A 22,800-nucleotide genomic window follows, 5' to 3' on the forward strand; every position below is an offset into this window, starting at 1 on the left:
AATAAGCCTACTGTGTGGAACCTTGTCAAATGCCTTACTAAAATCCATATAGATCACATCCACTGCACTACCCTCACCTATATGCCTGGTCACTTCCTCAAAGAACTCTATCAGGCTTGTTAGACATGATCTGCCCTTCACATTCTTCTATCCACATCAATATGTTATCTCCTGCACCATGTTATTGTTTTATTTTTTTCACAGTAACTTTTAATATATCAGCTGAGTAAGTGCCATTTAAAAATTTTGGTAAAACTCCAGTAAATTGATCAGGATGATTTCCCTTTTACAAAACCAAGTTGAGATTGCCTGACTGCCGTATTTTTTTTCCTAAGCTGTCTGTCATAATGCCTTTAATAACTCTTTCTAACATTTCCCCTATGATAGATATTAAACTAACTGGTCTGTAGTTTCCCACTTCCTGTCTCCCTCCCTTTTCAAATAAAGTAGTAACATACGATATTTTCTGTGGATGGAAAATTCCCCAAATCTAGGGAATTTTGTGAAACTAGAACCAAAGAATCTATTATGTCACCAATCACAGCTTTTAGGACCCTTGGATGAAGTCCAGTATAATCTACAGCTTTGCCTACCTGCAATTTGTTCTGTACCAGTTCCTGCCTATAATTTTCCTGAATTCATCCCTCTCTTCCAAATCCTGATTTCATGTTTCTGTGGTTACTTTTGTTCCCTATTGTGCAGACTGATGCAAAAATAGTTTTTTCAATTTATCTGTCACAGTTTTGTCTTTCATTACTAATTGCTCACGTGTATTTTCTATATGATTGATGCTTATTTTGGTAATCCTATTTAAAATAGCTATATAATTTATTAATGTCCATTTTTATATTTTCCTTCTTCATTGCCCTACGTCACATTCTGCCAATTTTTTAAATTTTCTGTCCAATCTTATCTTCTGCCACTTTCCAATGTAATTATGCATTTCCTTTTAACTTTATATTGTGCTTAATATTTTTCTCAACTGAAGGATCTCTTAAACTAATTTGTCAGTTCACTCTTGGTAGTGTGGCTTTCATGTCCCCATAATTGCCTTTATTTAAGTTTAAATAGTGATTCACCATACCATCTTTATGTCAAATAGCATAGATTGCATTAGCATTTACACTTCCAATTTACTGATCTGACTGAATAAATTAACCTTTTCTTTCCATTTACCAAAGAGGACAGTGTGGTCATGAACTGCTAACTATTAGTAATTAATTGATAAGTCACAGTTAAAAATACTGGAATACTGTCAAAAGAATGAATCAGTCATTAAATAGAGTTCTCGAGAAAGGTCACTGACTAGAAGCATTAGCTGCATGTCTTCCTCCACAGATGCTGTTTAAACCATTGAGCAGTTCCAGTTTCCTTCAAGTGGGCATAATTAATTAACAACATAGATAAAATGAGTACAGCCACTGTTCCAATATATCAGACCTTTAAAACATTAAATGTGAGTTATACAAAGCCACGATGACTTTAGATAGGATAAGCAGAGTAAAGATTAGCAGAAGGTTGCATGAGTAGCACAGATTTACTTTGAAGGGCCAAAGACATTGGGTGGATGCAGGGGTGGGGTGGAACAGAGGGAGGGCTATGGGTGGGTGGACTTGGCAGTCCACAATAGTAGTTGAAGAGGAATAAACATAAGGCAAATCAGAGAGTAGCAATGATATGAGAGTTCATGGACTGAAAGGGCGATAGAAGCTGGTCAATCATGGCTTTCACAAAAGAACTGAAGAAGTATGCAAAGGAAAAGAACTTGCAGAGCCACCCACAGGGAACTGATTGGATTGCACTACACGGAACTGATATGGACTCAATTCACTGAACGACCCATTTCTGTTTCACAATAAATGTATGATTCTGTGAAAGTACCATAGATGCTTGAACTAAAACCAGAACACTGCACAAAACAAATATTCAACAGATTAGCTAGCAACTTGCAGATCAATAACATTCATCATACCCATCAAAATAGTAGCTCTTCAATGAATATAAATTTGTTCTAAATCAGCGTTTAAGATTATTACAATATAGTGTGATTAATTGGTGACTAAACATTTTAACAACTGAATTAAGAAAAGCTTGCATTTGGATGACAATTTTCATTACCTTGGCACATGCCAAATCTTTGTAGCTCTCAAAGTATTTTGGAAGTGCAGTTAGTGTTGTAATAGAGGATGCTGGGCAAAAGTAAGCTCCCAAAAACACCAAAGTGGTAATGACAAGATGATAAACATGAGAAAATCTGCAGATGTTGGAAATTCAAAGCAACACACACAAAATGCTGGAGGAACTCAGTAGGCAACATCTATGGGAAAGGGTAAACAGGAGTCCTGATGAAGGGTGTCTGTCTGAAACTTCCACTGTTTACTCTTTTCCATAGATGCTGCCTGGCCTGGTGAGTTCCAATGACAAGATAATCATGTTGATGGAATAAATATGGGTAAAGACCCTGGGGAATTTGGATCAGTCTTCTATTTTCACGTGATTGCCCAACAGATAATTCAGTAAATAATTACTATTGATAAATTAATAATATTAAAAGTGTATTATATTGGTAAATTCCTATTTTCATTCCATATATTTTATGTTAGTCTAGAATAAATAAATTATCCCTACCTTTTAAATTTATTCACAAACTTATATTAAAAATAACTTAATGACATTTTGTTACATCTGCAGCTTTTCTACAGTACTGTCTATTAAAGGATATATGTAGATTGGCAATTCTCATCATTACCTGCCATCATCTTGACCTCCAACAGATACCAAATAGAGATCATTTGGGGAAAATGCTAATGCTTCAACTTTGGCTTGGTGAAGAGTCATAGTTGCATGAACTGCTTTTTTAAAATAATCGTAGATAAGGATATCAGCCTGCAAAGAAAAGGAATGCCTGGCTTTCAGTCTAGAATATGTTAAATAACTGCCATGTTAAAACTTTATATGGGGCATATTCTACATTTCCCCCTTTAAGTGTCTTTTAAATGGTAAGAAAATCTATACTTGAGAGTATTGCCGATTTGCTCTGAAAAGAGATAAAACAGTCAGGTCAAGGTGCATTTCAGAAAGCTGTGTAATACAGGACTCTGTGCTCTATTTAGTGTTACACACATTAAAGGCAAATAATGACTACAGCTAGAAGACTAACCGCTCACACTTGCAATCTGGCTGAAACTTACTGGTCTTCCAGTGTAATGAGTACATCCCATGATCCAGGATGACTGAACACCGACATTTTGTTCAGCTACTACAAATACAGACATCCCACCCTGCAAAAACTCATTTCAGGGAGGTAGCACCGTCAATTTGCGGGAGACTCCCAGAACTTCCGGGAGAGGTGGGATGTCGGCAATAGAATAGCTCCTTAGCAGCTAGCCAGCTAGTTTAAGTAATATTAGCTATGCTAATGAACAAATGACACCTGTTAAACTCACCTCAACATGTCTTTTACAGTCTTAACCCACCATGGGCAATAGAAAAGTCACTGTTGCAAACAGTGCAGCGAGCAACACTGTCATTATTTTTGACCCCTATTAGGCAGGGGTACACTTTAGGGTAGTCTGGGGTGACGTACATTTTATATTTTCTTTTTTTGAAACACTCTCCCATGGCGTTGGCATTTTCTCTCTCTCTCTCTCTCTCTCTCTCTCTCTCTCTCTCTCTAACTCCCCCTCCCCTCCTCACTCGCTCGCTCTCAAAAAAATTGATTTCTGGGACACTGTATATAATTTGCGGGCATCAGGGAGCCACTATTAATATGCGGGAGACTCCAGGAACTTCCGGGAGAGGTGGGATGTCTGCAAATACATTACAGGAAGGCCACAGCTTAAGGCTCTCCTACCTTTATACACTGAGGAATTAGGACATGTGTTAAACCTTTTTCACTTTAAAGAAGACATTTGACCTGGAAGATATTGATATCATATCAATGTAATGAAAATAGAATGATGAGATATACACTAAAAATGACAGCATGGAAGTTCTGCATTATATACATGTGTAGATGTTTTAAACATATACAGCAAGGAAATAGGCCCATCTTGACCATCTGAGTTGGGTCCATTTGGCCCACATCCCTCTAAACCTTTCCTATCCATATATTTGCCCAAGCATCTGCTGAAGGTTTTCGGCCCGAAACGTCGGCTGTACTTTTTTCCATAGATGCTGCCTGGCCTGCTGAGTTCCTCCAGCATTTGTGTGTGTTGCTGTCTTTTAAATGTTGTATTGTACCTGCCTCAACCACTTCCTCTAGCAGCTCATACCATACATGCCTTAATCTCCATGTAAAGAAGTAGCCCTCAGTAACGTTTTAAATATAACATTAGCTATTCTCCAATCCTTTGGCACCTCACCTGTGGCTAAAGATGTTTTAAATAACTCTGCTAGAGCCTCTATAATTTTTGCACTAGCCTCTCACAGGATCTGAGGAAACACATTATAAGGCCAGGAGGTTTATGCACCCTAAGACAGCAAACATCTCCTTCTCTGTAATCTGTATAGGGTCCATGACCTCGTTGCTGCTTTGCCTCATGTCTATAGACTCTGTGTCCATCTCCTGAGTAAATACAGATGCAAAAAAAATCCACTTAAGATCTCACCCATCTCTTCCAGATTCATGTATAGATTACCACTCTGATCTTCCAAAGGACTAATTTTGTCCCTTTCTATCCTTTTGCTCCAAATGTATCTGTAGAAGCCCTTAGGATTCTCCTTTACTTTGTATGCAGGAGGAAACTCATGCCTTCTTTTAGTCCTGTCTAAGTGTTCTCTTGCGTTTCTTATATTCTTCAGATACTTCATTTGTTCCTAAATGTCTTTACCTGCTATGCAGGTCTTTCTTAACAAGGGCCTCACAATCTCTTGAAAACCAAAGTTCCCTAAATCTGACAGAAACATACAAACTCTGTACTGTCAAACTTTCACTTCTGAATTCCCACTTACCAATTACACATTTGCCAGAAAACAGCATGTCGCAATCCACACTTGCCAGATCTTTTCTGATACTATCAAAATTGGCCATTCTCCAACTGAGAATCTCAATCCAAGAACCAGACCTATCCTTTCCATAATTACCTTGAAACTAATAGCATTGTGATCACTAGATGCTAAGCACTCCCCTGCACAAACTTCTGTCGCCTGCCCTGTCTTATTCCCTAATAGGATATCTAGTATTGCACTCTACAAGAGAAAATCTGCAAATCTGTTACTGAGGGCTACCTCTTTACATGGAGATTAAGGCATGTATGGTATGAGCTGCTAGAGGAAGTGGTTGAGGCAGGTACAATACAACATTTAAAAGACAGCAACACACATAAAATGCTGGAGGAATTCAGCAGGCCAGGCAGCATCTATGGAAAAAAGTATAGTCGACGTTTTGGGCTGAAAACCTTTTGGGTCATAGCATCTTGTGTGTTGCTAGTATTGCACTCTCTCTAGTTGGGACTTCTATGTACAGTTTAAGGAAACTTTCCCAAACACTTTTGACAAACTCTTTTCCAACCACCCTTTTTATGTCTATGGGAGTTCCAGTCAATAGGTGGGAAGTTAAAATCATCTAGTATCACAATCTTATGGTGCTTGCAACAGTCTGCGATCTCTCTACAAATTTGCTCCTCTAAATCCCGTGCACTATTGAGTTGTCTATAATATAATCCCATTAATGTGGTCATACCTTTCTTATTCCTCAGTTCTACCCATACAGTCTCATTAGACGAGCTCTCCAGCATGTCCTGTCTGAGCACTGTTTTGATATTTTTCCCTGACTAGTCATGCCACCCCTCCCACTCAATCACATATAAAACAATGGAACTCTAGAACATTGAGCTGCTAGTCCTACCCCTCCAGCAACCAAGACTCAGTACTGGCTACAACGTCATCATTCCATGTGCTGATCCATGCTCTAAGCTCATCCACCTTTCTTATAATACTTGCATTTAAATATACAGAACATTAGTCCCACCCTGATTCTTGACTTTGTATGAACGCTTAGCAACATCTTTCTCCACAACCATTCCACTTTCTGTTCTGGCACTATGGTTCCCATCCCCCTGCAACTCTAGTTTAAACCCGCCCCCACTCCCCACTTATGCAGCACCAGAAAACCTTCCTGCTGGGATATTAGTCTACCTTCAGTTCAGGTGTAAACTGTCCCTTCTCTACAGGTCTCATCTTCTTTGGAAGAGAGCATAATGATCCAAAAATCTGACACCATCTCCTTAGCCACATGTTAAACTACATGATCTTCCTATTTCTGGCCTCACTAGCATATGACATGGGCAGCAATCCTGAGATCACAACCCTGGAGGTCATGTCCTTTAACTTAGCACGTAACTCCCTGAATTCTCTTTGCAGGACCTCGTCACCCCTCCACTCATACTACTACCAGAGAACTGACCGCTGGGGCTTTCCTCTGCTAGGTCAGAGTATCCAGAGCACATTGTATCCAACCCGTTGTTGAGGGGAATGGCCACAGGGGTACTCTGCACTGGCTACCTATCCCCTTTTCCCCCTCCTGTCACCCAGTTACCTGTGTCTTGCACCTTGGGCATAACTACCTCCCTGTATGTCCTGTCTATCAACCCATCAGCCTCCTGAATGATCTGGAGTTCATCCAGTTCCAGCTCCAACTCCTTAACACAGTCGGTTAGAAGCTGCAGCTGGATACACTTCTTGCTGGCGTCCATGTCAAGACACTGCAGGTCTGTCTTCCCACATCCTGCAAGAGCATTCCACTATCCTGCCTGGCATCCCCACTGCTCTAAATGTGCAGTAAGAAACAAAGAAGGAATACGTAACAAATAAAAACTACCTAAGTTCTTTTTATTGGAATTTGCCAAGCACCTGATTATACACAATCGAATGTCTCCTCAGGAACTGTGATGCGCAAAATATGCTGACTGCTCCTGCTCACTTCTTTTAAACCCTCTCCTTCTATACAATCCAATGTCTCCTGGGGAACTGTCACACACAAAATGTGCCAACTGCCCGCATTCGCCTCTTTAAAACTCTTTCTCTCCCTCTACACAATTTAATGTCTCCTCAGGAATTGTGGTATGGAAAATGTCAATGAAAAATAGACTAAAATGAATGAAAGAAATAGACTAAGAAATTTTAGAATATAATAAATAGAAGTAAGCCATATGGTTTTTCTGTGTCTGCTTCATTGAGCAAGGGCTGATGTTTACCTCAGCACATTTATTCGAAAAGGTCATAAAGGATGAACCAAGTGGTAACAGCTGGTGTGTCTATTGTCAGTGATTGGCAATATTTTTAAAAATTCTGATGGACAGAATTAATCTGCATGTGTAAATGCAGGGATTAATCAAAATAGTATGGCTTTATTAGGGATGATCATGCCTGTCCAATTTGACTAAAAATTTCCAAAGAGTTAACGGCTATAGCTGGTATACTGTGGGCAGTTTTGGCCAGCACAGTATTGAAATTATGTGATAGCACTGGAGAGGTTTGGAAGGAGTTGTCTAAGGTGCCTGGAGAATTGCTGCAGTTCCTGTCAATGGTATAAACTGTTGTTACTGCTCATCAGTGGTGAGTGAGTGAATGGTTGCGGAAGGGGTGCCTGTCAATTGGCTGCTTATTCTGCTTTTTAACAATCATTATAATTTTTTTAAAACACAGCCTTCTATTATTTTCCTCCAAAGTAGATGACCTCATATTATTCCACAAGTGCCTGACATTGACTTGACTCACCTCTATACCTTTGAAGGCTTATCTTCATCTTGGTATGGTAAATATTAACTTCGAGCCAATCACTGATATACTTTATGAATAACTGGGTTCCCAGCAGGGATCCATGTTAACATAATCTTCCAACCCAAAAAAATGGTCATTAATTCCTACACTTTGTTCTCTGTCCCCCGCCAAATCACAGCAGTTACCAATGCCATAGATTTACTCAAAAATCCAACAGTACTTTAAATGTTATTCTATTTAGAGATATAGCACAGAGTAGGATCTTCCGGTGCTTCGAGCAACATCATCCCTGCAACCCCAATAACCCCAACTTACTCCAACCTAATCAAGGGACAATTTACAATGATCAATTAACCTACTCTGTACATCTTTGGACTGTGGGAGGAAACCAGAGCACCCAGGGAAAACCCACATATCTCACGGGAAGGATGTACAGAGACTTCTTATAGACAGCGCTGGAACTAAACTCCAAATTCGGTCACCCCAAACTGTAATAATGTCATGCTAACCACTAACCGTGATGCCCAAATAAGTTAAGAAGCCTCTAGAAATGTGAGTATGAGTTCAGTTTTGTCATTACACTACAAGTTGTCAAATATAAGTAAAGTATTTCTCCTACCTTACTTTGACCTTAGAAACGATTATCATTTGAATGTCATAGTGGAAGAAGTTTGCTTGAAGCAGATGTAAGTATAGTTTCAATGCCATGCTCTATTGTTAGAGCAAGTTTGAACCCAAGTGTGATAATCAATAATTATTTAGTTTAACAGGCCAAATGTTAAAGATTTGCCTACAGATTTAGCAGATTAACAAATGTATTTCTTGATCATGTGGCAAGGCCATTTGCAGCTGATAATTAAGTATTCCATTTAATTAAAAGGAAATTATTATGTCTCCTTCTGAACTCCTTTGTATTACCCCCATCCTGTACATCCATTATAGTGTTTGCCTGCAAACCTTCTTAGGTAGCTGTTTCGATGCTCATGTGTGAAGTTTAGAAATGAAAGAACTAAACACTTGCACTCAGTCTCCAATGATATTGATTAAAATGTAACAAGAGATATGCATGAAAAGTGAGAAAAGTGTATGAGTAATGGAGAATAACATACATTATTGTACAATCCTTTAATATTGATTTACTAAGTGTTATTTTGTAATAATGCAAAAGCTTTTTTTGCAAGGACTTACTGAGACAAAATTGAATCAGGATCTTCAGACTGCTGCTTAGGAAAGAGAAAGTCCATTTTAAATTAAGCAGCTTTCTAAAATCATTAATAGTTCTAGTAAAGCTATACTGTAACGGTAAAACTGACATTACTAATACACTACTGTGGCTTAAAAGATCCTGCGAGTGTGTTAGTGACTTGTGAATGAGAATGCTGGAAGGGGTGGAAACTCATTGAAAATCATGGATGCTGTAAATCTGAAATAATATCAGAAAATGCTGGAACAGTCATAGGGATGGGCAGCGTCTATGGAAAGGGACACAGTTAAAATTTGAGCTCCAAGGTCTTTCATCATAAATTCCTGACCTGCTGAGCTTTTCTCATCAACTTGTGTTGAAATGATTAAGTTTTCACTTCGGGAGGAGAGCATGAGTGATATCTCTAGTACAGCGCTGTATAGCTATAAATGATATATGGCATCTGTAGCTGGGACCTGCAATGATCCTCACCTGGGAAATTGAGATCAGCCATGACTGACTGTGAAAAAAGACTGTGTACATGTGTAAACTTGTATTTGAGATCATGTAAAGCTACAGATATCAGTGGAGATACCCTACAGCCTGCATAGAAAACAGTAAATTCTCAGAAGAAATCACGTTAGGACTATAGCTCCATGATAAACCCTAAGGGCATTAATCGTTGGTGATGAACCCTGTAATTCCTCCTGTGAAATGAAACCTGAGAATGTCAGTGATGCCATGGAGGTGTCTGTAAAATGGCAAATCTAGACAAATCCAACCGTTGGTCAGGTTTGCTGGAAAAGAGTTATTTCCCATACTCCCTTCAAACTTATACTCCTTATCCCTACTCCCTTTAAACTTACTGGGATTACAGAAAAAAAAACCTAGAAGAAGTGAATTAAAAGTGTATTGGAGTATAAACTGGAATACTATTCAATAGTTCAGAAAATCTTTTGGTCTTAGCTTTGTGGGCCGATGGGCCTGTATTGTGCTGCAGGTTTTCTATGTTTTCAATGTTTCTCACTAAAATCATGAGCATAGAAGATAATGGGAGTTTTAGGAATCTGTGAAATGAACTATGCACATCAAACAAAAGCAGTAGTGTGTTTCTAAACATATATATCACATCTGATTAATAGATAACAACTTACTGTATGTTAGTAAGTCATATCTAGATTCCACAATTTATTTTATGTTTTACTCCTGTATCCCCATGCACACTTCCCCGATCACAGCAAACATCTCCCCAACAATGCCATTCATTGAAATATTGAATAAAAAAACACTTCAAACATAACAGAAGTACATAGTTCCTTCAATATATATACTGTACAAGATATGGTCAAGGGAGGCGGAGAAGCATTTACAGGGTTGCTTTGAATCAATGGACTGCACCATGTTCAGGAATTCATCTTCAGATCTGAATGAATGTCACAGCATTCACCAACTTCATCAAGACCTGCATGGATGAATCTGTGTCTTGGAGAAAAAAAAAGTTTTCTCAAACTAGAAGGCCTGGATGAACCAGGAGAGTCACATTTTGCTGAGGACTGGATCTGTGGCACTCAAGGCCAGTGAGCAGAATCCAACAAGTCCTCCGGGTACAACCTACAGAAGGCCATCATGACAGTGAAAAGGCAACTCTGTGTGAAACTAGAGATATAATCAGATACCCAACAGCTATGGCAGGATTTGCATGCCATTTTTACTTCCTATAAGGCAAAACCTAACAGTATAAATGGCAGTGATGCTTCATTCTCTGAAAAACTGAATGCTTGTTGTGCATGCTTTGAAAGGGACAATAACACTAGATCTGTGCAAATCACCATGATCTCCGTCTTGGAGACCAATTATTAGAACATCCTTCAAGATGGTGAAGCTCCACAAGACATTGGGTCCCAATGGTACTTAAAGCCTGTGCCACCAACTGGCTGAAGTGTTCAAGGATATCTTCAACCTCTCACTAAAGTCTGAGGTTCTCACTTGCTTCAAAAGAGCAGTAATTGTACTGATGCCCAAGAAGATCAGGGTGAGCTGACTCAACAACTATTGCCCAGTGGCACTCAGTTACTGTGATGAAGTGATTTGAAAGGTTGGTTATGGCTAGAATTAACTATTGCCTGAAGCATGGACCAGGATCCACTACAATTTGCCTATAGCCAATACCAATCTACAGTGGATGCAATCTTACTGGCGCTCCACTCTGCTTTGGAGCAACCAGATAACAGCAAAATATACTGTATGTTAGATGGTTGTATATTGATTACAGCTCACCATTCAATACCATCATCCCCTCATTATTAATTAACAAGCTTCTAGACCTGGGCCTCCATACTTCTGTTGGCAACTGGATCCTCATTTTCCTTATCAGACCAAATTCAGTGCAGATCAGTAAGAGTATCTCTCCATTACTGACAATCAACATGGGCTCAACTCAAAGATGTGTGCTTAGCACACCACTCTGCTCTCTTTACACATGACCATGCTGCTAAGCACATCTCAAATGCCATCTATAAATTTGCAGCTCACAACACTGTTGTTGGTAAAATCTCAGACAGCAACAACAGGTTTATAACAGTGAGACAGATTAGCTGGTCAAGTGGTGTTGCAATTACAACCTTGCACTCAACATCAGCAAGACCAAGGAATTAATTGTGGGTTTCATGAAGGGAATTTTGGAGAACACACATCAGTCCTTATTGAGGGGTCAGTGGTGGAAAGACTGAGCAGCTTCAAGTTCCTGGACGTTAACATCTCAGAGGTTCTATCTTGGGTCCAACATATTAACGTAATCATAAAAAAAGGCATACCAATGGCTCCAAGTTATTAGGAGTTTGAGGAGATTTGGTATGAGTTAGAATCAGGATTAATATCACTGACATATGATGTGAAATTTGTTGTTTTGCAGTAGTAGTACAGTGCAATACATCAAAAATACATTAAATATATTTATATGAAAAATAAATTAAATAAATAAATCATGCAAAAGAGAGCAAAAATAATGGGACAGTATTCATGGGTTGGTTCATTGTCTGTTCAGAAATATATCACAACTACTAGAAATATATACAGGTGTCCCCCACTTTTCGAACGTTCGCTTTACGAAACCTCACCGTTACAAAAGACCTACATTAGTACCCTGTTTTCGCTTTCAGAAGGTGTTTTCACTGTTCCAAAAAAAAACTCAGCAAGCGAAAAAAATCAGCACAGGATAAAAAGCAGCGCGCACCCTGAGCAGCCGCTCTACCCGGATACGGAACGGCATTCTCGCCAGCATTGCTTTAACCCGAGCCTGTGAGCAGTCGTTTGCAAGATGAGTTCTAAGGTATCGGAAAAGCCTGAAAGAGCTCGTAAGTGCGTTACACTTAGCGTAAAACTAGACATAATTAAGCGTTTCGATCGTGGTGAACGAAGCAAGGACAAAATGAGTTTGGCTTGTGGAAGCTGATGAAGATGATGTTGAAGAGGTTTTGGCATCCCATGACCAAGAACTGATAGATGAAGAGCTGATGCAATTGGAAGAGAAAAGGATAACAATCCAAACCGAATGAGTAATGATAAAGTACGACTTTAATTTTGAAAGGGTATGTAGGTTTAGGGGATATTTGCAAGATTCTTTGAATCCTTACAAAGAACTGTGTGATAGAAAAATGCGCGAGGCTCAGCAGTCAAGCAAGCCTTCCACATCAGCCACAGCAGACGATGAATCTCGACCTTCGACATCGAGGCGGGCAGGCATAGGAGAACATGAGCCGCCTGCCCTGATCGACGATGAGATGACACCCCCTGTGTCCTACCACTCCAACACCCAGGTTGCGGACAGATACTGTACCGATTCGCGGAGAATGCAGCAGTAGCCGGGAGGCACACAGCACGTCTTTAAGAAAAAAGCCAAAATAAACATGCTAATTAATTAAGTGCTGCCCCACACGTAATTGTTGGCCCAGATCAGAGGCGATGCAATCGGCAATTGGCACTGATCTGGGCCGACAATTATGTGTCCGGCAGAACGTAATTAATTAGCATGTTTATTTCGGCTTTTTTCTTAAAGATGTGCTGGGTGTGTCCCAGCTACCGCTGGACCCCTGTGCGCTTTGCGGCAATGTATCGGTTGGTGGCCCGGAGGGTGGGGGCCACTGCACCACCCAACCTCCGACTCAGCCTAACACACCATCATCAGTGTGCTCTGCGGTGTCCCGATTCCGGTAAGTGATACTACACTGTACGTATATTATTTCTACTTTATATCGGCTGTGTATTTTTACGTGTTATTTGGTATGATTTGGCAGCTTCATAGTTTAAAGATTACTGGAAAGCGCTTGCGCCGTGTTTTTGCCAACAGCGCTTGCGTGAAATTTTCTGCCGAAGGCATGAGATTTTCGCTATGGAGAGCAGTTCAGTAATGATTGTGGAAAAGTATTTCTACTTTATATAGGCTGTGTATTTATCATATCATTCCTGTTTTTACTATATGTTACTGTTATTTTAGGTTTTATGTGTTATTTGGCATGATTTGGTAGGTTATTTTTGGGTCTGCGAACGCTCACAAAATTTTCCCATATAAATAAATGGTAATTGCTTTTTCGCTTTACGACATTTCGGCTTACGAACCATTTCATAGGAACACTTTACCTTCGGATGGCGGGGGAAACCTGTATATAAATAAAATATACTATATAACACAACTACTAGAAATATATACAGTGGCATGCAAAACTTTGGGCACCCCTGGTCAAAATTTCTGTTACTGTGAATAGCTAACCAAGTAAAACATGAACTGATTTCCAAAAGGCATAAAGTTAAAGATGACACATTTCTTTAATATTTTAAGCAAGAAAACTTTTTCATTTCCATCTTTTAGTTTCAAAATAACAAAAAAGGAAAAGGGTCCAAAGCAAAAGTTTGGGCACTCTGCATGGCAGTACTTAGTAACACCCCCTTTGGCAAGTATCACGGCTTGTAAACACTAAGAGTCTTTCAATTCTTGTTTGGGGGATTTTCGCCCATTCTTCCTTGAAAAGGGCTTCTAGTTCTGTGAGATTCTTGGGCTGTCTTGCATGCGCTACTCTTTTGAGGTCCATCCACAGATTCTTGTTGATGTTTAGGTCAGGGGACTGTGAGGGCCATGGCAAAACCTTCAGCTTGCGCCTCTTGAGGTAGTCCATTGTGGATTTTGAGGTGTGTTTGGGATCATTATCCTGTTGTTGAAGCCATCCTCTTTTCACCTTCGGCTTTTTTACAGACAGTGTGATGCTTCCTTCCAGAATTTGCTTGTATTTAATGGAATTCATTCTCCCCTCTACCAGTAAATGTTCCCTGTGCCACTGGCTGCAACACAAGCCCAAAGCATGATCGATCCACCCCCATGCTTAACAGTTGGAGGGGGGTTCTTTTCATGAAATTCTGCACCCTTTTTTCTCCAAACATACCTTTGCTTATTGCAGCCAAAAAGTTCTATTTTAACTTCATCAGTCCACAGGACTTGTTTCCAAGATGCATCAGGCTTGTTTAGATGTTCTTTTGAATCTTTTGAATAGAACTTTTCTTTTGATTTCTTTTCTTTTGATCCCTTTCCTTTTGATTCTGCTTATGGAAGCTAAAGCATTCTACAGTCAACAATGGCTTTGGTTATAAATGTTCCTGTGTTACTTTCATAATATCAGTAAAGCTCATTTCAGCTTTTTTGGTTGGAGTCGTCAAACCCCTAAGCAAACTATATGTTTTTCCACCCAATGCACTCAGCAAAACTAGTACTTGTTTCTTATTGGCTATTCCATTTGCTTTAAAATATTGCCCAATTAGCTCAGTATACATATTCCAGTTATATGTTGTGCTCTCAAACATAACAATCTTTCCGATGCAGCTAACCATTTCTGCTCTTTTTTTTAATGATTATTATCACCAGGTATTCACTGTAACTGAACTCATGAATTATTCTGCTTTCTGACTTTTTTTTTTAACTCAATCGCCTTTCCTTTTGTGAAGAAAACATGCAATGCTTTTTTTAAAAACTCAAATGTCTGGCTGCATTTCAACAGGTAGGTAGTCATCTTGGATTTGTTTAAAACTTCCTCATCACCACTGTTATGTCTTATAAAACAAGGAAGCCGTGAGATGCAATTCTTAGTTTGTTTTTTACTTTAAGCAAAGCACGCTCTTATCACATGTATGACCCGTACATTTCACGTATTTTTACATATAACCTTTAATGAATTAGGGTGTATGGGGTTTCAGGGAGGGGTAGCACCTCTTGTGTGAAGACCTGTCGTACCTTCCGAGGTAGGTCCTCCACCATTGGTCCTCACCTGTGACTCCAAGTAAGCTGTTTGCATGCAACGGAGGCCACACCCTGGGCAACAGTTTCGACAGGCCAGACAAACCAGGTGAGAGTGGCTGTTGGGTTTTCCTGAACCCTCGATGACTTCAGGCTTGTCTACCCAAAGCATGTGCAGACTGAGTTCAGTGGACTGCATGGAGGAAACCACCACCACCAGCTGGTTTCCCAGCACACGTTATGGAGCGCAAAGAGCATGACAAGACACATAAATAGCCCTGGTTGTCCACTGCATCCTCACTTATCTCCAGCCATCTTGACTCTCATCGTGCCACTCAATCCAAATAGACTAGGATGAGAGAGTGAGGTTGACAACTTGAAAACTCTCCCTCACTTCCATCAAATTCACATGCAAGTAACGACATTGAAACAACAGCATAAAGAATGAGCAGCAGGCACCTCAACTACAGAACGTTTACACACTTACCCCATGTGTAGGAGGTACCTCCTAGCCCAGATTGGACTCATCAGTCACCTCCCGAAACACAAATAACAAACACGCCCACCCAATGATGTCAGTGGTCCTCATTGCTCGCGATGGACATGCACACACAGTGAATTATTTAATCGAACAAGATACATAATCAAACAATATATTTACAATATGACTCAAATACTACTGAATATTAAATACACAACATCATGTACACAACTTAGTTGCTCCTATTTTGAACTCTTTTTGTAACTTACATGTTTTTTCACTGCATTACTGCTGGAAAACAAATATTTCATGATTATTAACTAAATTCTGAATCATCTTTGATCCCTACTTTTGGCTTCGTATTGCAAAACCAAAACCATAAGTTAATAGGTTTTAAGAACTAAATACTTTCCATTTGCCTCTGTTTGCAAATAACTTTAATTCCACATGTTTACTCATACTGGTTAAAGATTGTAGAGCTAATCATCAGAATAGTAAATGAAAATGTAACAGATTTTATAATCCCTGACAAACAAATCCCATTTATATTTTCTTCCCACTCACTGTCATAAACCATGGCATTTTGTAAAATAAAAACAAGTTCCTAATGTTCTACATTCCCCATCATTGACTGTATTAAATTTTCTCATCATAAAGTCTATGAAACAGTATGTTTTTTCTCATTTCACATCTCTAGAATTTGCTATTTATTGCTTTTTTTTACATTATTCTTACCTTGAAACCCATGTAGGTGACTTGTCCAGTGGCAATATACTTTCCACTCTTACTAACCGTAACAAAGGAGATATTGTTTGTGTGACTTTCCAGGAAAGCTTGTTGGCTACTGTTCAGATTTTGTATTATAGTTGTACATCCCAGGGGGTAAATTATATTTTCACCATCAGGGTGCACAGATAAGCCACTAGGTACCTTGCCTGCAATACAAAAATAGAGTGGCGTGCTGTTTGATCTGAAGCAGATATAAGAATCCCTGATTACATTCAACACTTAATATTTTGCAGAAGGGACTTCCAGAAATGGTTGCAAATCCCAAGAATAGCAAATAGTCAAGAGAAATATAATCTGCATGTAAAGATTAATAAATACTGTAAGTAGCATAATGAACAAAATATAACACATATAATAAAGGTAATGATGATGCATGAGAGATACTATATTATATTCCAACTGCCGTGTTCTCACCCACTCATTTATCTTGCACATATTATTTTACATCATCAACAAATTGGATATATAATATTTCATTCTCTCAACAAATTATTGATGTAGATTGTGAACAGCTAAGGTCTAAACATTGGCCCCTGCAGACGCCCACATACCCTGTGAAACTGACAATGGCAAGTTCATTTTAACCATCTACTTTCAGTCTGTTAACCAATTCTTAATCTATGTCAATAGATTACCCCTGATACGTTGTGCTTCTGATGTTTCTGACCAATATCCTGTGTGGGACCTTGCCAAAAAGGTTCACCAAAATTCAAATACAGAAGATTCACAGGTTTCTGTATTTCCTTACTCTAATAATTGTATTTGTAAATAATTCCCACGAAAATTATTTCCATTTAACAAATTCACAATGACTTTGCTCAATCCTATTATTCTTTGCTTTGTGCTTACATCCCTCAACATAGATTTCACTTAACACACATAGTTCCCAATCTACAGGATTTTGCAATATGATAACCAATGGAAAGATAATTAATGACAGTATGATGAAATAGCAGTTGTGCAATTTTTATTTGGAATCTGGAATGTACTGCCTGTGGATGTGGTAGCAGCAGTTTTCATTGTGAGTCCAAAAGGAAGTCTGATAAATATATTGTGAAGAAATATTTTTAAGATGACAGAGAAAAGGCCAGGCTGGAATTAATGAATTCCTCTGGAAGTAATCCAGCATGGACACAATGGGCTGAATGACTATAGCAATTCAATGATTTGATGATGCAAAGTACCTACTCTTTATCGACCCCTCTTTCAAAACTCCAGAATATGGGTCATCAGGTCTTTCAGTTTCACCACCTCCCCAGCCCTTTTGCTTTACTAATTCCTTTCAGTGTCATATTCTTGCTAGATGCTTGATTCTCTCAGACTTCTGGTGGAGACTTTTTCTGTGACAACCAGTAATTGTTTAATATTTCTGCCTTTCCTTATTCCATCATTACAATTTCTCCAAATTATATCCGCAAGGAATACACTTTTGTCCTTGCGAGTACATGGAAGACCTCTCACAATCTAATTTAACTTTCTTGATATTTTAATCACAACATCTTCCCTTTCTTTATCAATTTCTTTTTCATCCTTTGCTGAATACCAAAATGTTCCTGAAATTCAGACCGATTGCTATTGGTGGCAACTTTGTAATCGTTTAATTTAATACTATCCTTAATTCCACCACTCAGTGAAGCACAGATCAGTTTTCCTAGACAATAAGACCATAAGAAATAGGAGCAGAATTAGGCCATTTGGCCCATCGAGTCTGCTCCACCATTCCATCATGGCTGATTTAATATCCCTCTCAACCCCATTCTCCTGCCTTCTCCCTGCAATCATTGCCACCCTGACTAATCAGTAACCTATTAACCCCCATTTTAAATATACTCAGTGACTTGGCCTCTACAGCCGTCTGTGGCAATGAATTCCACAGATTCTCTGACCTCTAGCTAAAGAATTTCCTGCTCATCTCTGTTCTAAATGGATGTCCCTGTACTCTGAAGCTGGGCCCTCTGGTCCTCGACTCACTCACTATAGGAAATATCCTCTTCACATCCACTCTTTCAATATTTCATAGGTTTCTATGAGATTTCCCTCATTCTTCTAAACTCCATTGAGCACAGGCCCAGAGTCATCAAACGCTCCTCATATATTAATCCTTTCATTGCTGAAATTATTCTCAAGAACCACCTCTGGACCTTCTCCAATACCAGTATGTCTTTTCTCTGATAAGGACCCCAAAACTGCTTATAATACTTCAAGTACAGTCTGAACAATGCCTTATAAAGTTTTAGCATGAAATCCTTGCTCTTATATTCTAGTCCTCTCAAAATGTATGCTAATATTGCATTTGCCTTCCTTACTACTAACTCAACCTCCAAGTTAACCTTCAGGGAATCCTACACAGGGACTCCCAATTCCCTTTGCACCTCTGAGTTTTAAAATTTTCTCCCCACTTAAAAAATAGCATATGCCTTTATTCCTTTTACCAAAGTGGTTGACCACACACTTCCCTAAGCTATATTCCATCTGCCGCTTTTTGCCCATTTTCCCAATCTGTCTGAATACTTCTGCAGACTCCTGCTTCCTCAACACTACCTGCTCCTCCACCTATCTTCATATCGTCTGCAAACTTGGCCACAAAGCCATCTGAAGGCGAAAAAGAAATTCCTGGGTGGTATGAACACCCCAGATTGCATCCTCAACATTTTAAAGTGGGAGGGTGACAGCCAGAGGTAATGGTCCATGTAGGAATAATGATATGGGTAGGTCGAGTGACGAGGTTCTACATAGGGAATTCAGGGATATAGGTGCTAAGTTAAAGGGCAAGACCTCCAAGGTTGTCATTTCCAGATCGCTACCCGTGCCATATGCTAGTGTAGCCCCCCTGGCCACCCTCAGGGTTGCTCGGCTCGCTGTCGTCTAGGGAAACAGCCCTCGGCCCTGGCAAACTGGGCAATAGTTTGTGTGGATGCTGTGTGATTTAACCCACTCCGCCCAAATAACAGACAATACAGCAGATATGATTAAATGATTTACAGTTTATAGATATTATCGGAACTATATAATTAATGGAGAATAAAATATAAAAGGAAAATAAAAGGCGCCACACTTATCAAAGTTCAATCTCTTCGTGCACAAACAGTTGGAGCTCGGGACCCTTCGTCTTCACCCTGCGACCCCTCAGACCGCCTCGACTGGCTGCCTGAGACCAACAACGGTGGTCGATCAGACGCTCCACACAAGTCCGTCTCCGTCTCCTCTCCTCGCCGAACGCCCCGCTTGGGGTCCGACCCCGTTAGCGGACTCACAGCACCTGCTCCATCCTATCTCTCTCTCTCTCCCGCCTTCTCCCCCAAAACCCGGCGCACACAATATCTTACAGATACACCAACAACATAACAACTATCGCAATCAACAAACTGCTAGCGGGAAGGACTTTCTCAGCGTTTAATATAACAAAGAAGCATTCCCAAGTATAACATAACAAAGAAGCCATTTTAATTAGCCTACGCAGTAAAAGACGAAACCCCCTTACACTAGTGAGGCCAGAAGTAGGAAGATTATGCATTTTAACACATGGCTAAGGAGTTGGTATAGGATTTTCGGATCACTGGGTACTCTTCCAGGGAAGGTGGGACCTATACAAAAGGGATGGTTTTCACCTGAACTGGAGGGGGATCTAATACCCTAGCAGGAAGGTTTGTTAATGCTTCATGGTGGAGTTTAAACTAGAGTTGCAGGAGGATAGGAACCCAAGTACCAGAACAGTTAGTGGAGAAGTTGTGGAGACAGGTGTTGATAAGACCTCAGGCAAAGTCAGGAATCAAAAGGTTGAGCATGTATATTTGAATGCAAGAAGTATCATAGGAAAGTTGAAAGAGCTCAGGCATGGATCAACACCCAGAGTTATGATGTTGCAGCCACTAATGAGACTTGATTGCAGGAGGGGCAAGGCTGGCAGCTCAATATTCGGTGTTCTTTTTTTTTAGATGTGACAGAGCAGAAGAGATTAAAGAAGGTGGGGTGATGTTACTCTGACTGGAGGCCTGTGACTAGTGGTGTGTCACAGGAATCGGTGCTGGATCCTTTGTTGTTTGTCATCTATATCAATGATCTGGATGATAATGTGGTTAACTAGATCAGCAAATTTCCGGATAACACCAAGATTGTGGGTGTAGTGGACAATGAGGAAGGCTATCATGGCTTGCAGCTGGATTTGCATCAGCTGGAAAAATGGGCAGAAAAATGGCAAATGGAATTTAATACAGACAAGTGCGAGGTGTCACTTTAGTAAGGCCAACCAGGGTAGGTCTGACATAGTGAACAGTAGGGCACTGAGGAGTGTGGTAGAACAAAGGGATCTGGGACTACAGGTCCATAATTAGTTGAAAGTGGCATCACAGGTATATGGGATCATAAAGAAAGCTTTTGGCAATTGGCCATAAATCAATGTATTGAGTACAGGAAACACACATCAAAGTAGCTGGTGAACGCAGTAGGCCAGGCAGCATCTGTAGGAAGAGGTGCAGTCGACGTTTCAGGCCGAGACCCTTCGTCAGGACTAACTGAAGGAAGAGTGAGTAAGGGATTTGAAAGTTGGAGGGGGAGGGGGAGATCCAAAATGATAGGAGAAGACAGGAGGGGGAGGGATAGAGCCAAGAGCTGGACAGGTGATAGGCAAAAGGGGATATGAGAGGATCATGGGACAGGAGGTCCGGGAAAAAAGGCAAGGGGGGGGGGAGCCAGAGGATGGGCAAGAGGTACATTCAGAGGGACAGAGAGAGAAAAAGGAGAGTGAGAGAAAGAATGTGTGCATAAAAATAAGTAACAGATGGGGTACGAGGGGGAGGTGGGGCCTAGCGGAAGTTAGAGAAGTCGATGTTCATGCCATCAGGTTGGAGGCTACCCAGACGGAATATAAGGTGTTGTTCCTCCAACCTGAGTGTGGCTTCATCTTTACAGTAGAGGAGGCCGTGGATAGACATGTCAGAATGGGAATGGGATGTGGAATTAAAATGTGTGGCCACTGGGAGATCCTGCTTTCTCTGGCGGACGGAGCATAGATGTTTAGCAAAGCGGTCTCCCAGTCTGCGTCGGGTCTCGCCAATATATAAAAGGCCACATCGGGAGCACCGGACGCAGTATATCACCCCAGTCGACTCACAGGTGAAGTGTTGCCTCACCTGGAAGGACTGTTTGGGGCCCTGAATGGTGGTAAGGGAGGAAGTGTAAGGGCATGTGTAGCACTTGTTCCGGGGAGGGATCGGGGGGACGAATGGACAAGGGAGTTGTGTAGGGAGCGATCCCTGCGGAATGCAGAGAGAGGGGGGGAGGGAAAGATGGGCTTAGTGGTGGGATCCCGTTGGAGGTGGCGGAAGTTACGGAGAATAATATGTTGGACCCGGAGGCTGGTGGGGTGGTAGGTGAGGACCAGGGGAACCCTATTCCTAGTGGGGTGACGGGAGGATGGAGTGAGAGCAGATGTACGTGAGATGGGGGAGATGCGTTTAAGAGCAGAGTTGATAGTGGAGGAAGGGAAGCCCCTTTCTTTAAAAAAGGAAGACATCTCCCTCATCCTAGAATGAAAAGCCTCATCCTGAGAGCAGATTCCGTGTAAACGGAACAAGTGCTACACATGCCCTTACACTTCCTCCCTTACCACCATTCAGGGCCCCAAACAGTCCTTCCAGGTGAGGCAACACTTCACCTGTGAGTCGACTGGGCTGATATACTGCGTCCGGTGCTCCCGATATGGCCTTTTATATATTGGCGAGACCCGACGCAGACTGGGAGACCGCTTTGCTGAACATCTACGCTCTGTCCGCCAGAGAAAGCAGGATCTCCCAGTGGCCACACATTTTAATTCTACATCCCATTCCCATTCTGACATGTCTATCCACGGCCTCCTCTACTGTCAAGATGAAGCCACACTCAGATTGGAGGAACAACACCTTATATTCTGTCTGGGTAGCCTCCAACCTGATGGCATGAACATCGACTTCTCTAACTTCCGCTAGGCCCCACCTCCCCCTCGTACCCCATCTGTTACTTATTTTTATGCACACATTCTTTCTCTCACTCTCCTTTTTCTCCCTCTGTCCCTCTGAATGTACCTCTTGCCCATCCTCTGGGTCCCCCCCCCTTGTCTTTCTTCCCGGACCTCCTGTCCCATGATCCTCTCATATCCCCTTTTGCCTATCACCTGTCCAGCTCTTGGCTCTATCCCTCCCCCTCCTGTCTTCTCCTATCATTTTGGATCTCCCCCTCCCCCCCCAACTTTCAAATCCTTTACTCACTCTTCCTTCAGTTAGTCCTGACGAAGGGTCTCGGCCTGAAACGTCGACTGCACCTCTTCCTACAGATGCTGCCTGGCCTGCTGCGTTCACCAGCAACTTTGATATG

General features: G+C 40.8%; 1 protein-coding gene across 1 annotated transcript in view; it reads right to left on the reverse strand.

Annotated features, from left to right (window-relative positions):
* cfap52 (cilia and flagella associated protein 52) overlaps nt 1-22,800 on the reverse strand; it is an 86,084-nt gene that overhangs the window by 59,599 nt on the left and 3,685 nt on the right. Inside the window, exons 2-3 of the mRNA XM_072241991.1 lie at nt 16,399-16,598; nt 2,750-2,886 (exon numbers count right to left, since the gene is read on the reverse strand). Coding sequence (XP_072098092.1) covers nt 2,750-2,886; nt 16,399-16,598 — 337 coding nt within the window. The remainder of the gene's footprint in view (nt 1-2,749; nt 2,887-16,398; nt 16,599-22,800) is intronic.

The sequence above is a fragment of the Mobula birostris genome, chromosome 24, assembly GCF_030028105.1.
Source record: "Mobula birostris isolate sMobBir1 chromosome 24, sMobBir1.hap1, whole genome shotgun sequence".
NCBI classification, from domain to species: Eukaryota; Metazoa; Chordata; class Chondrichthyes; order Myliobatiformes; family Myliobatidae; genus Mobula; species Mobula birostris.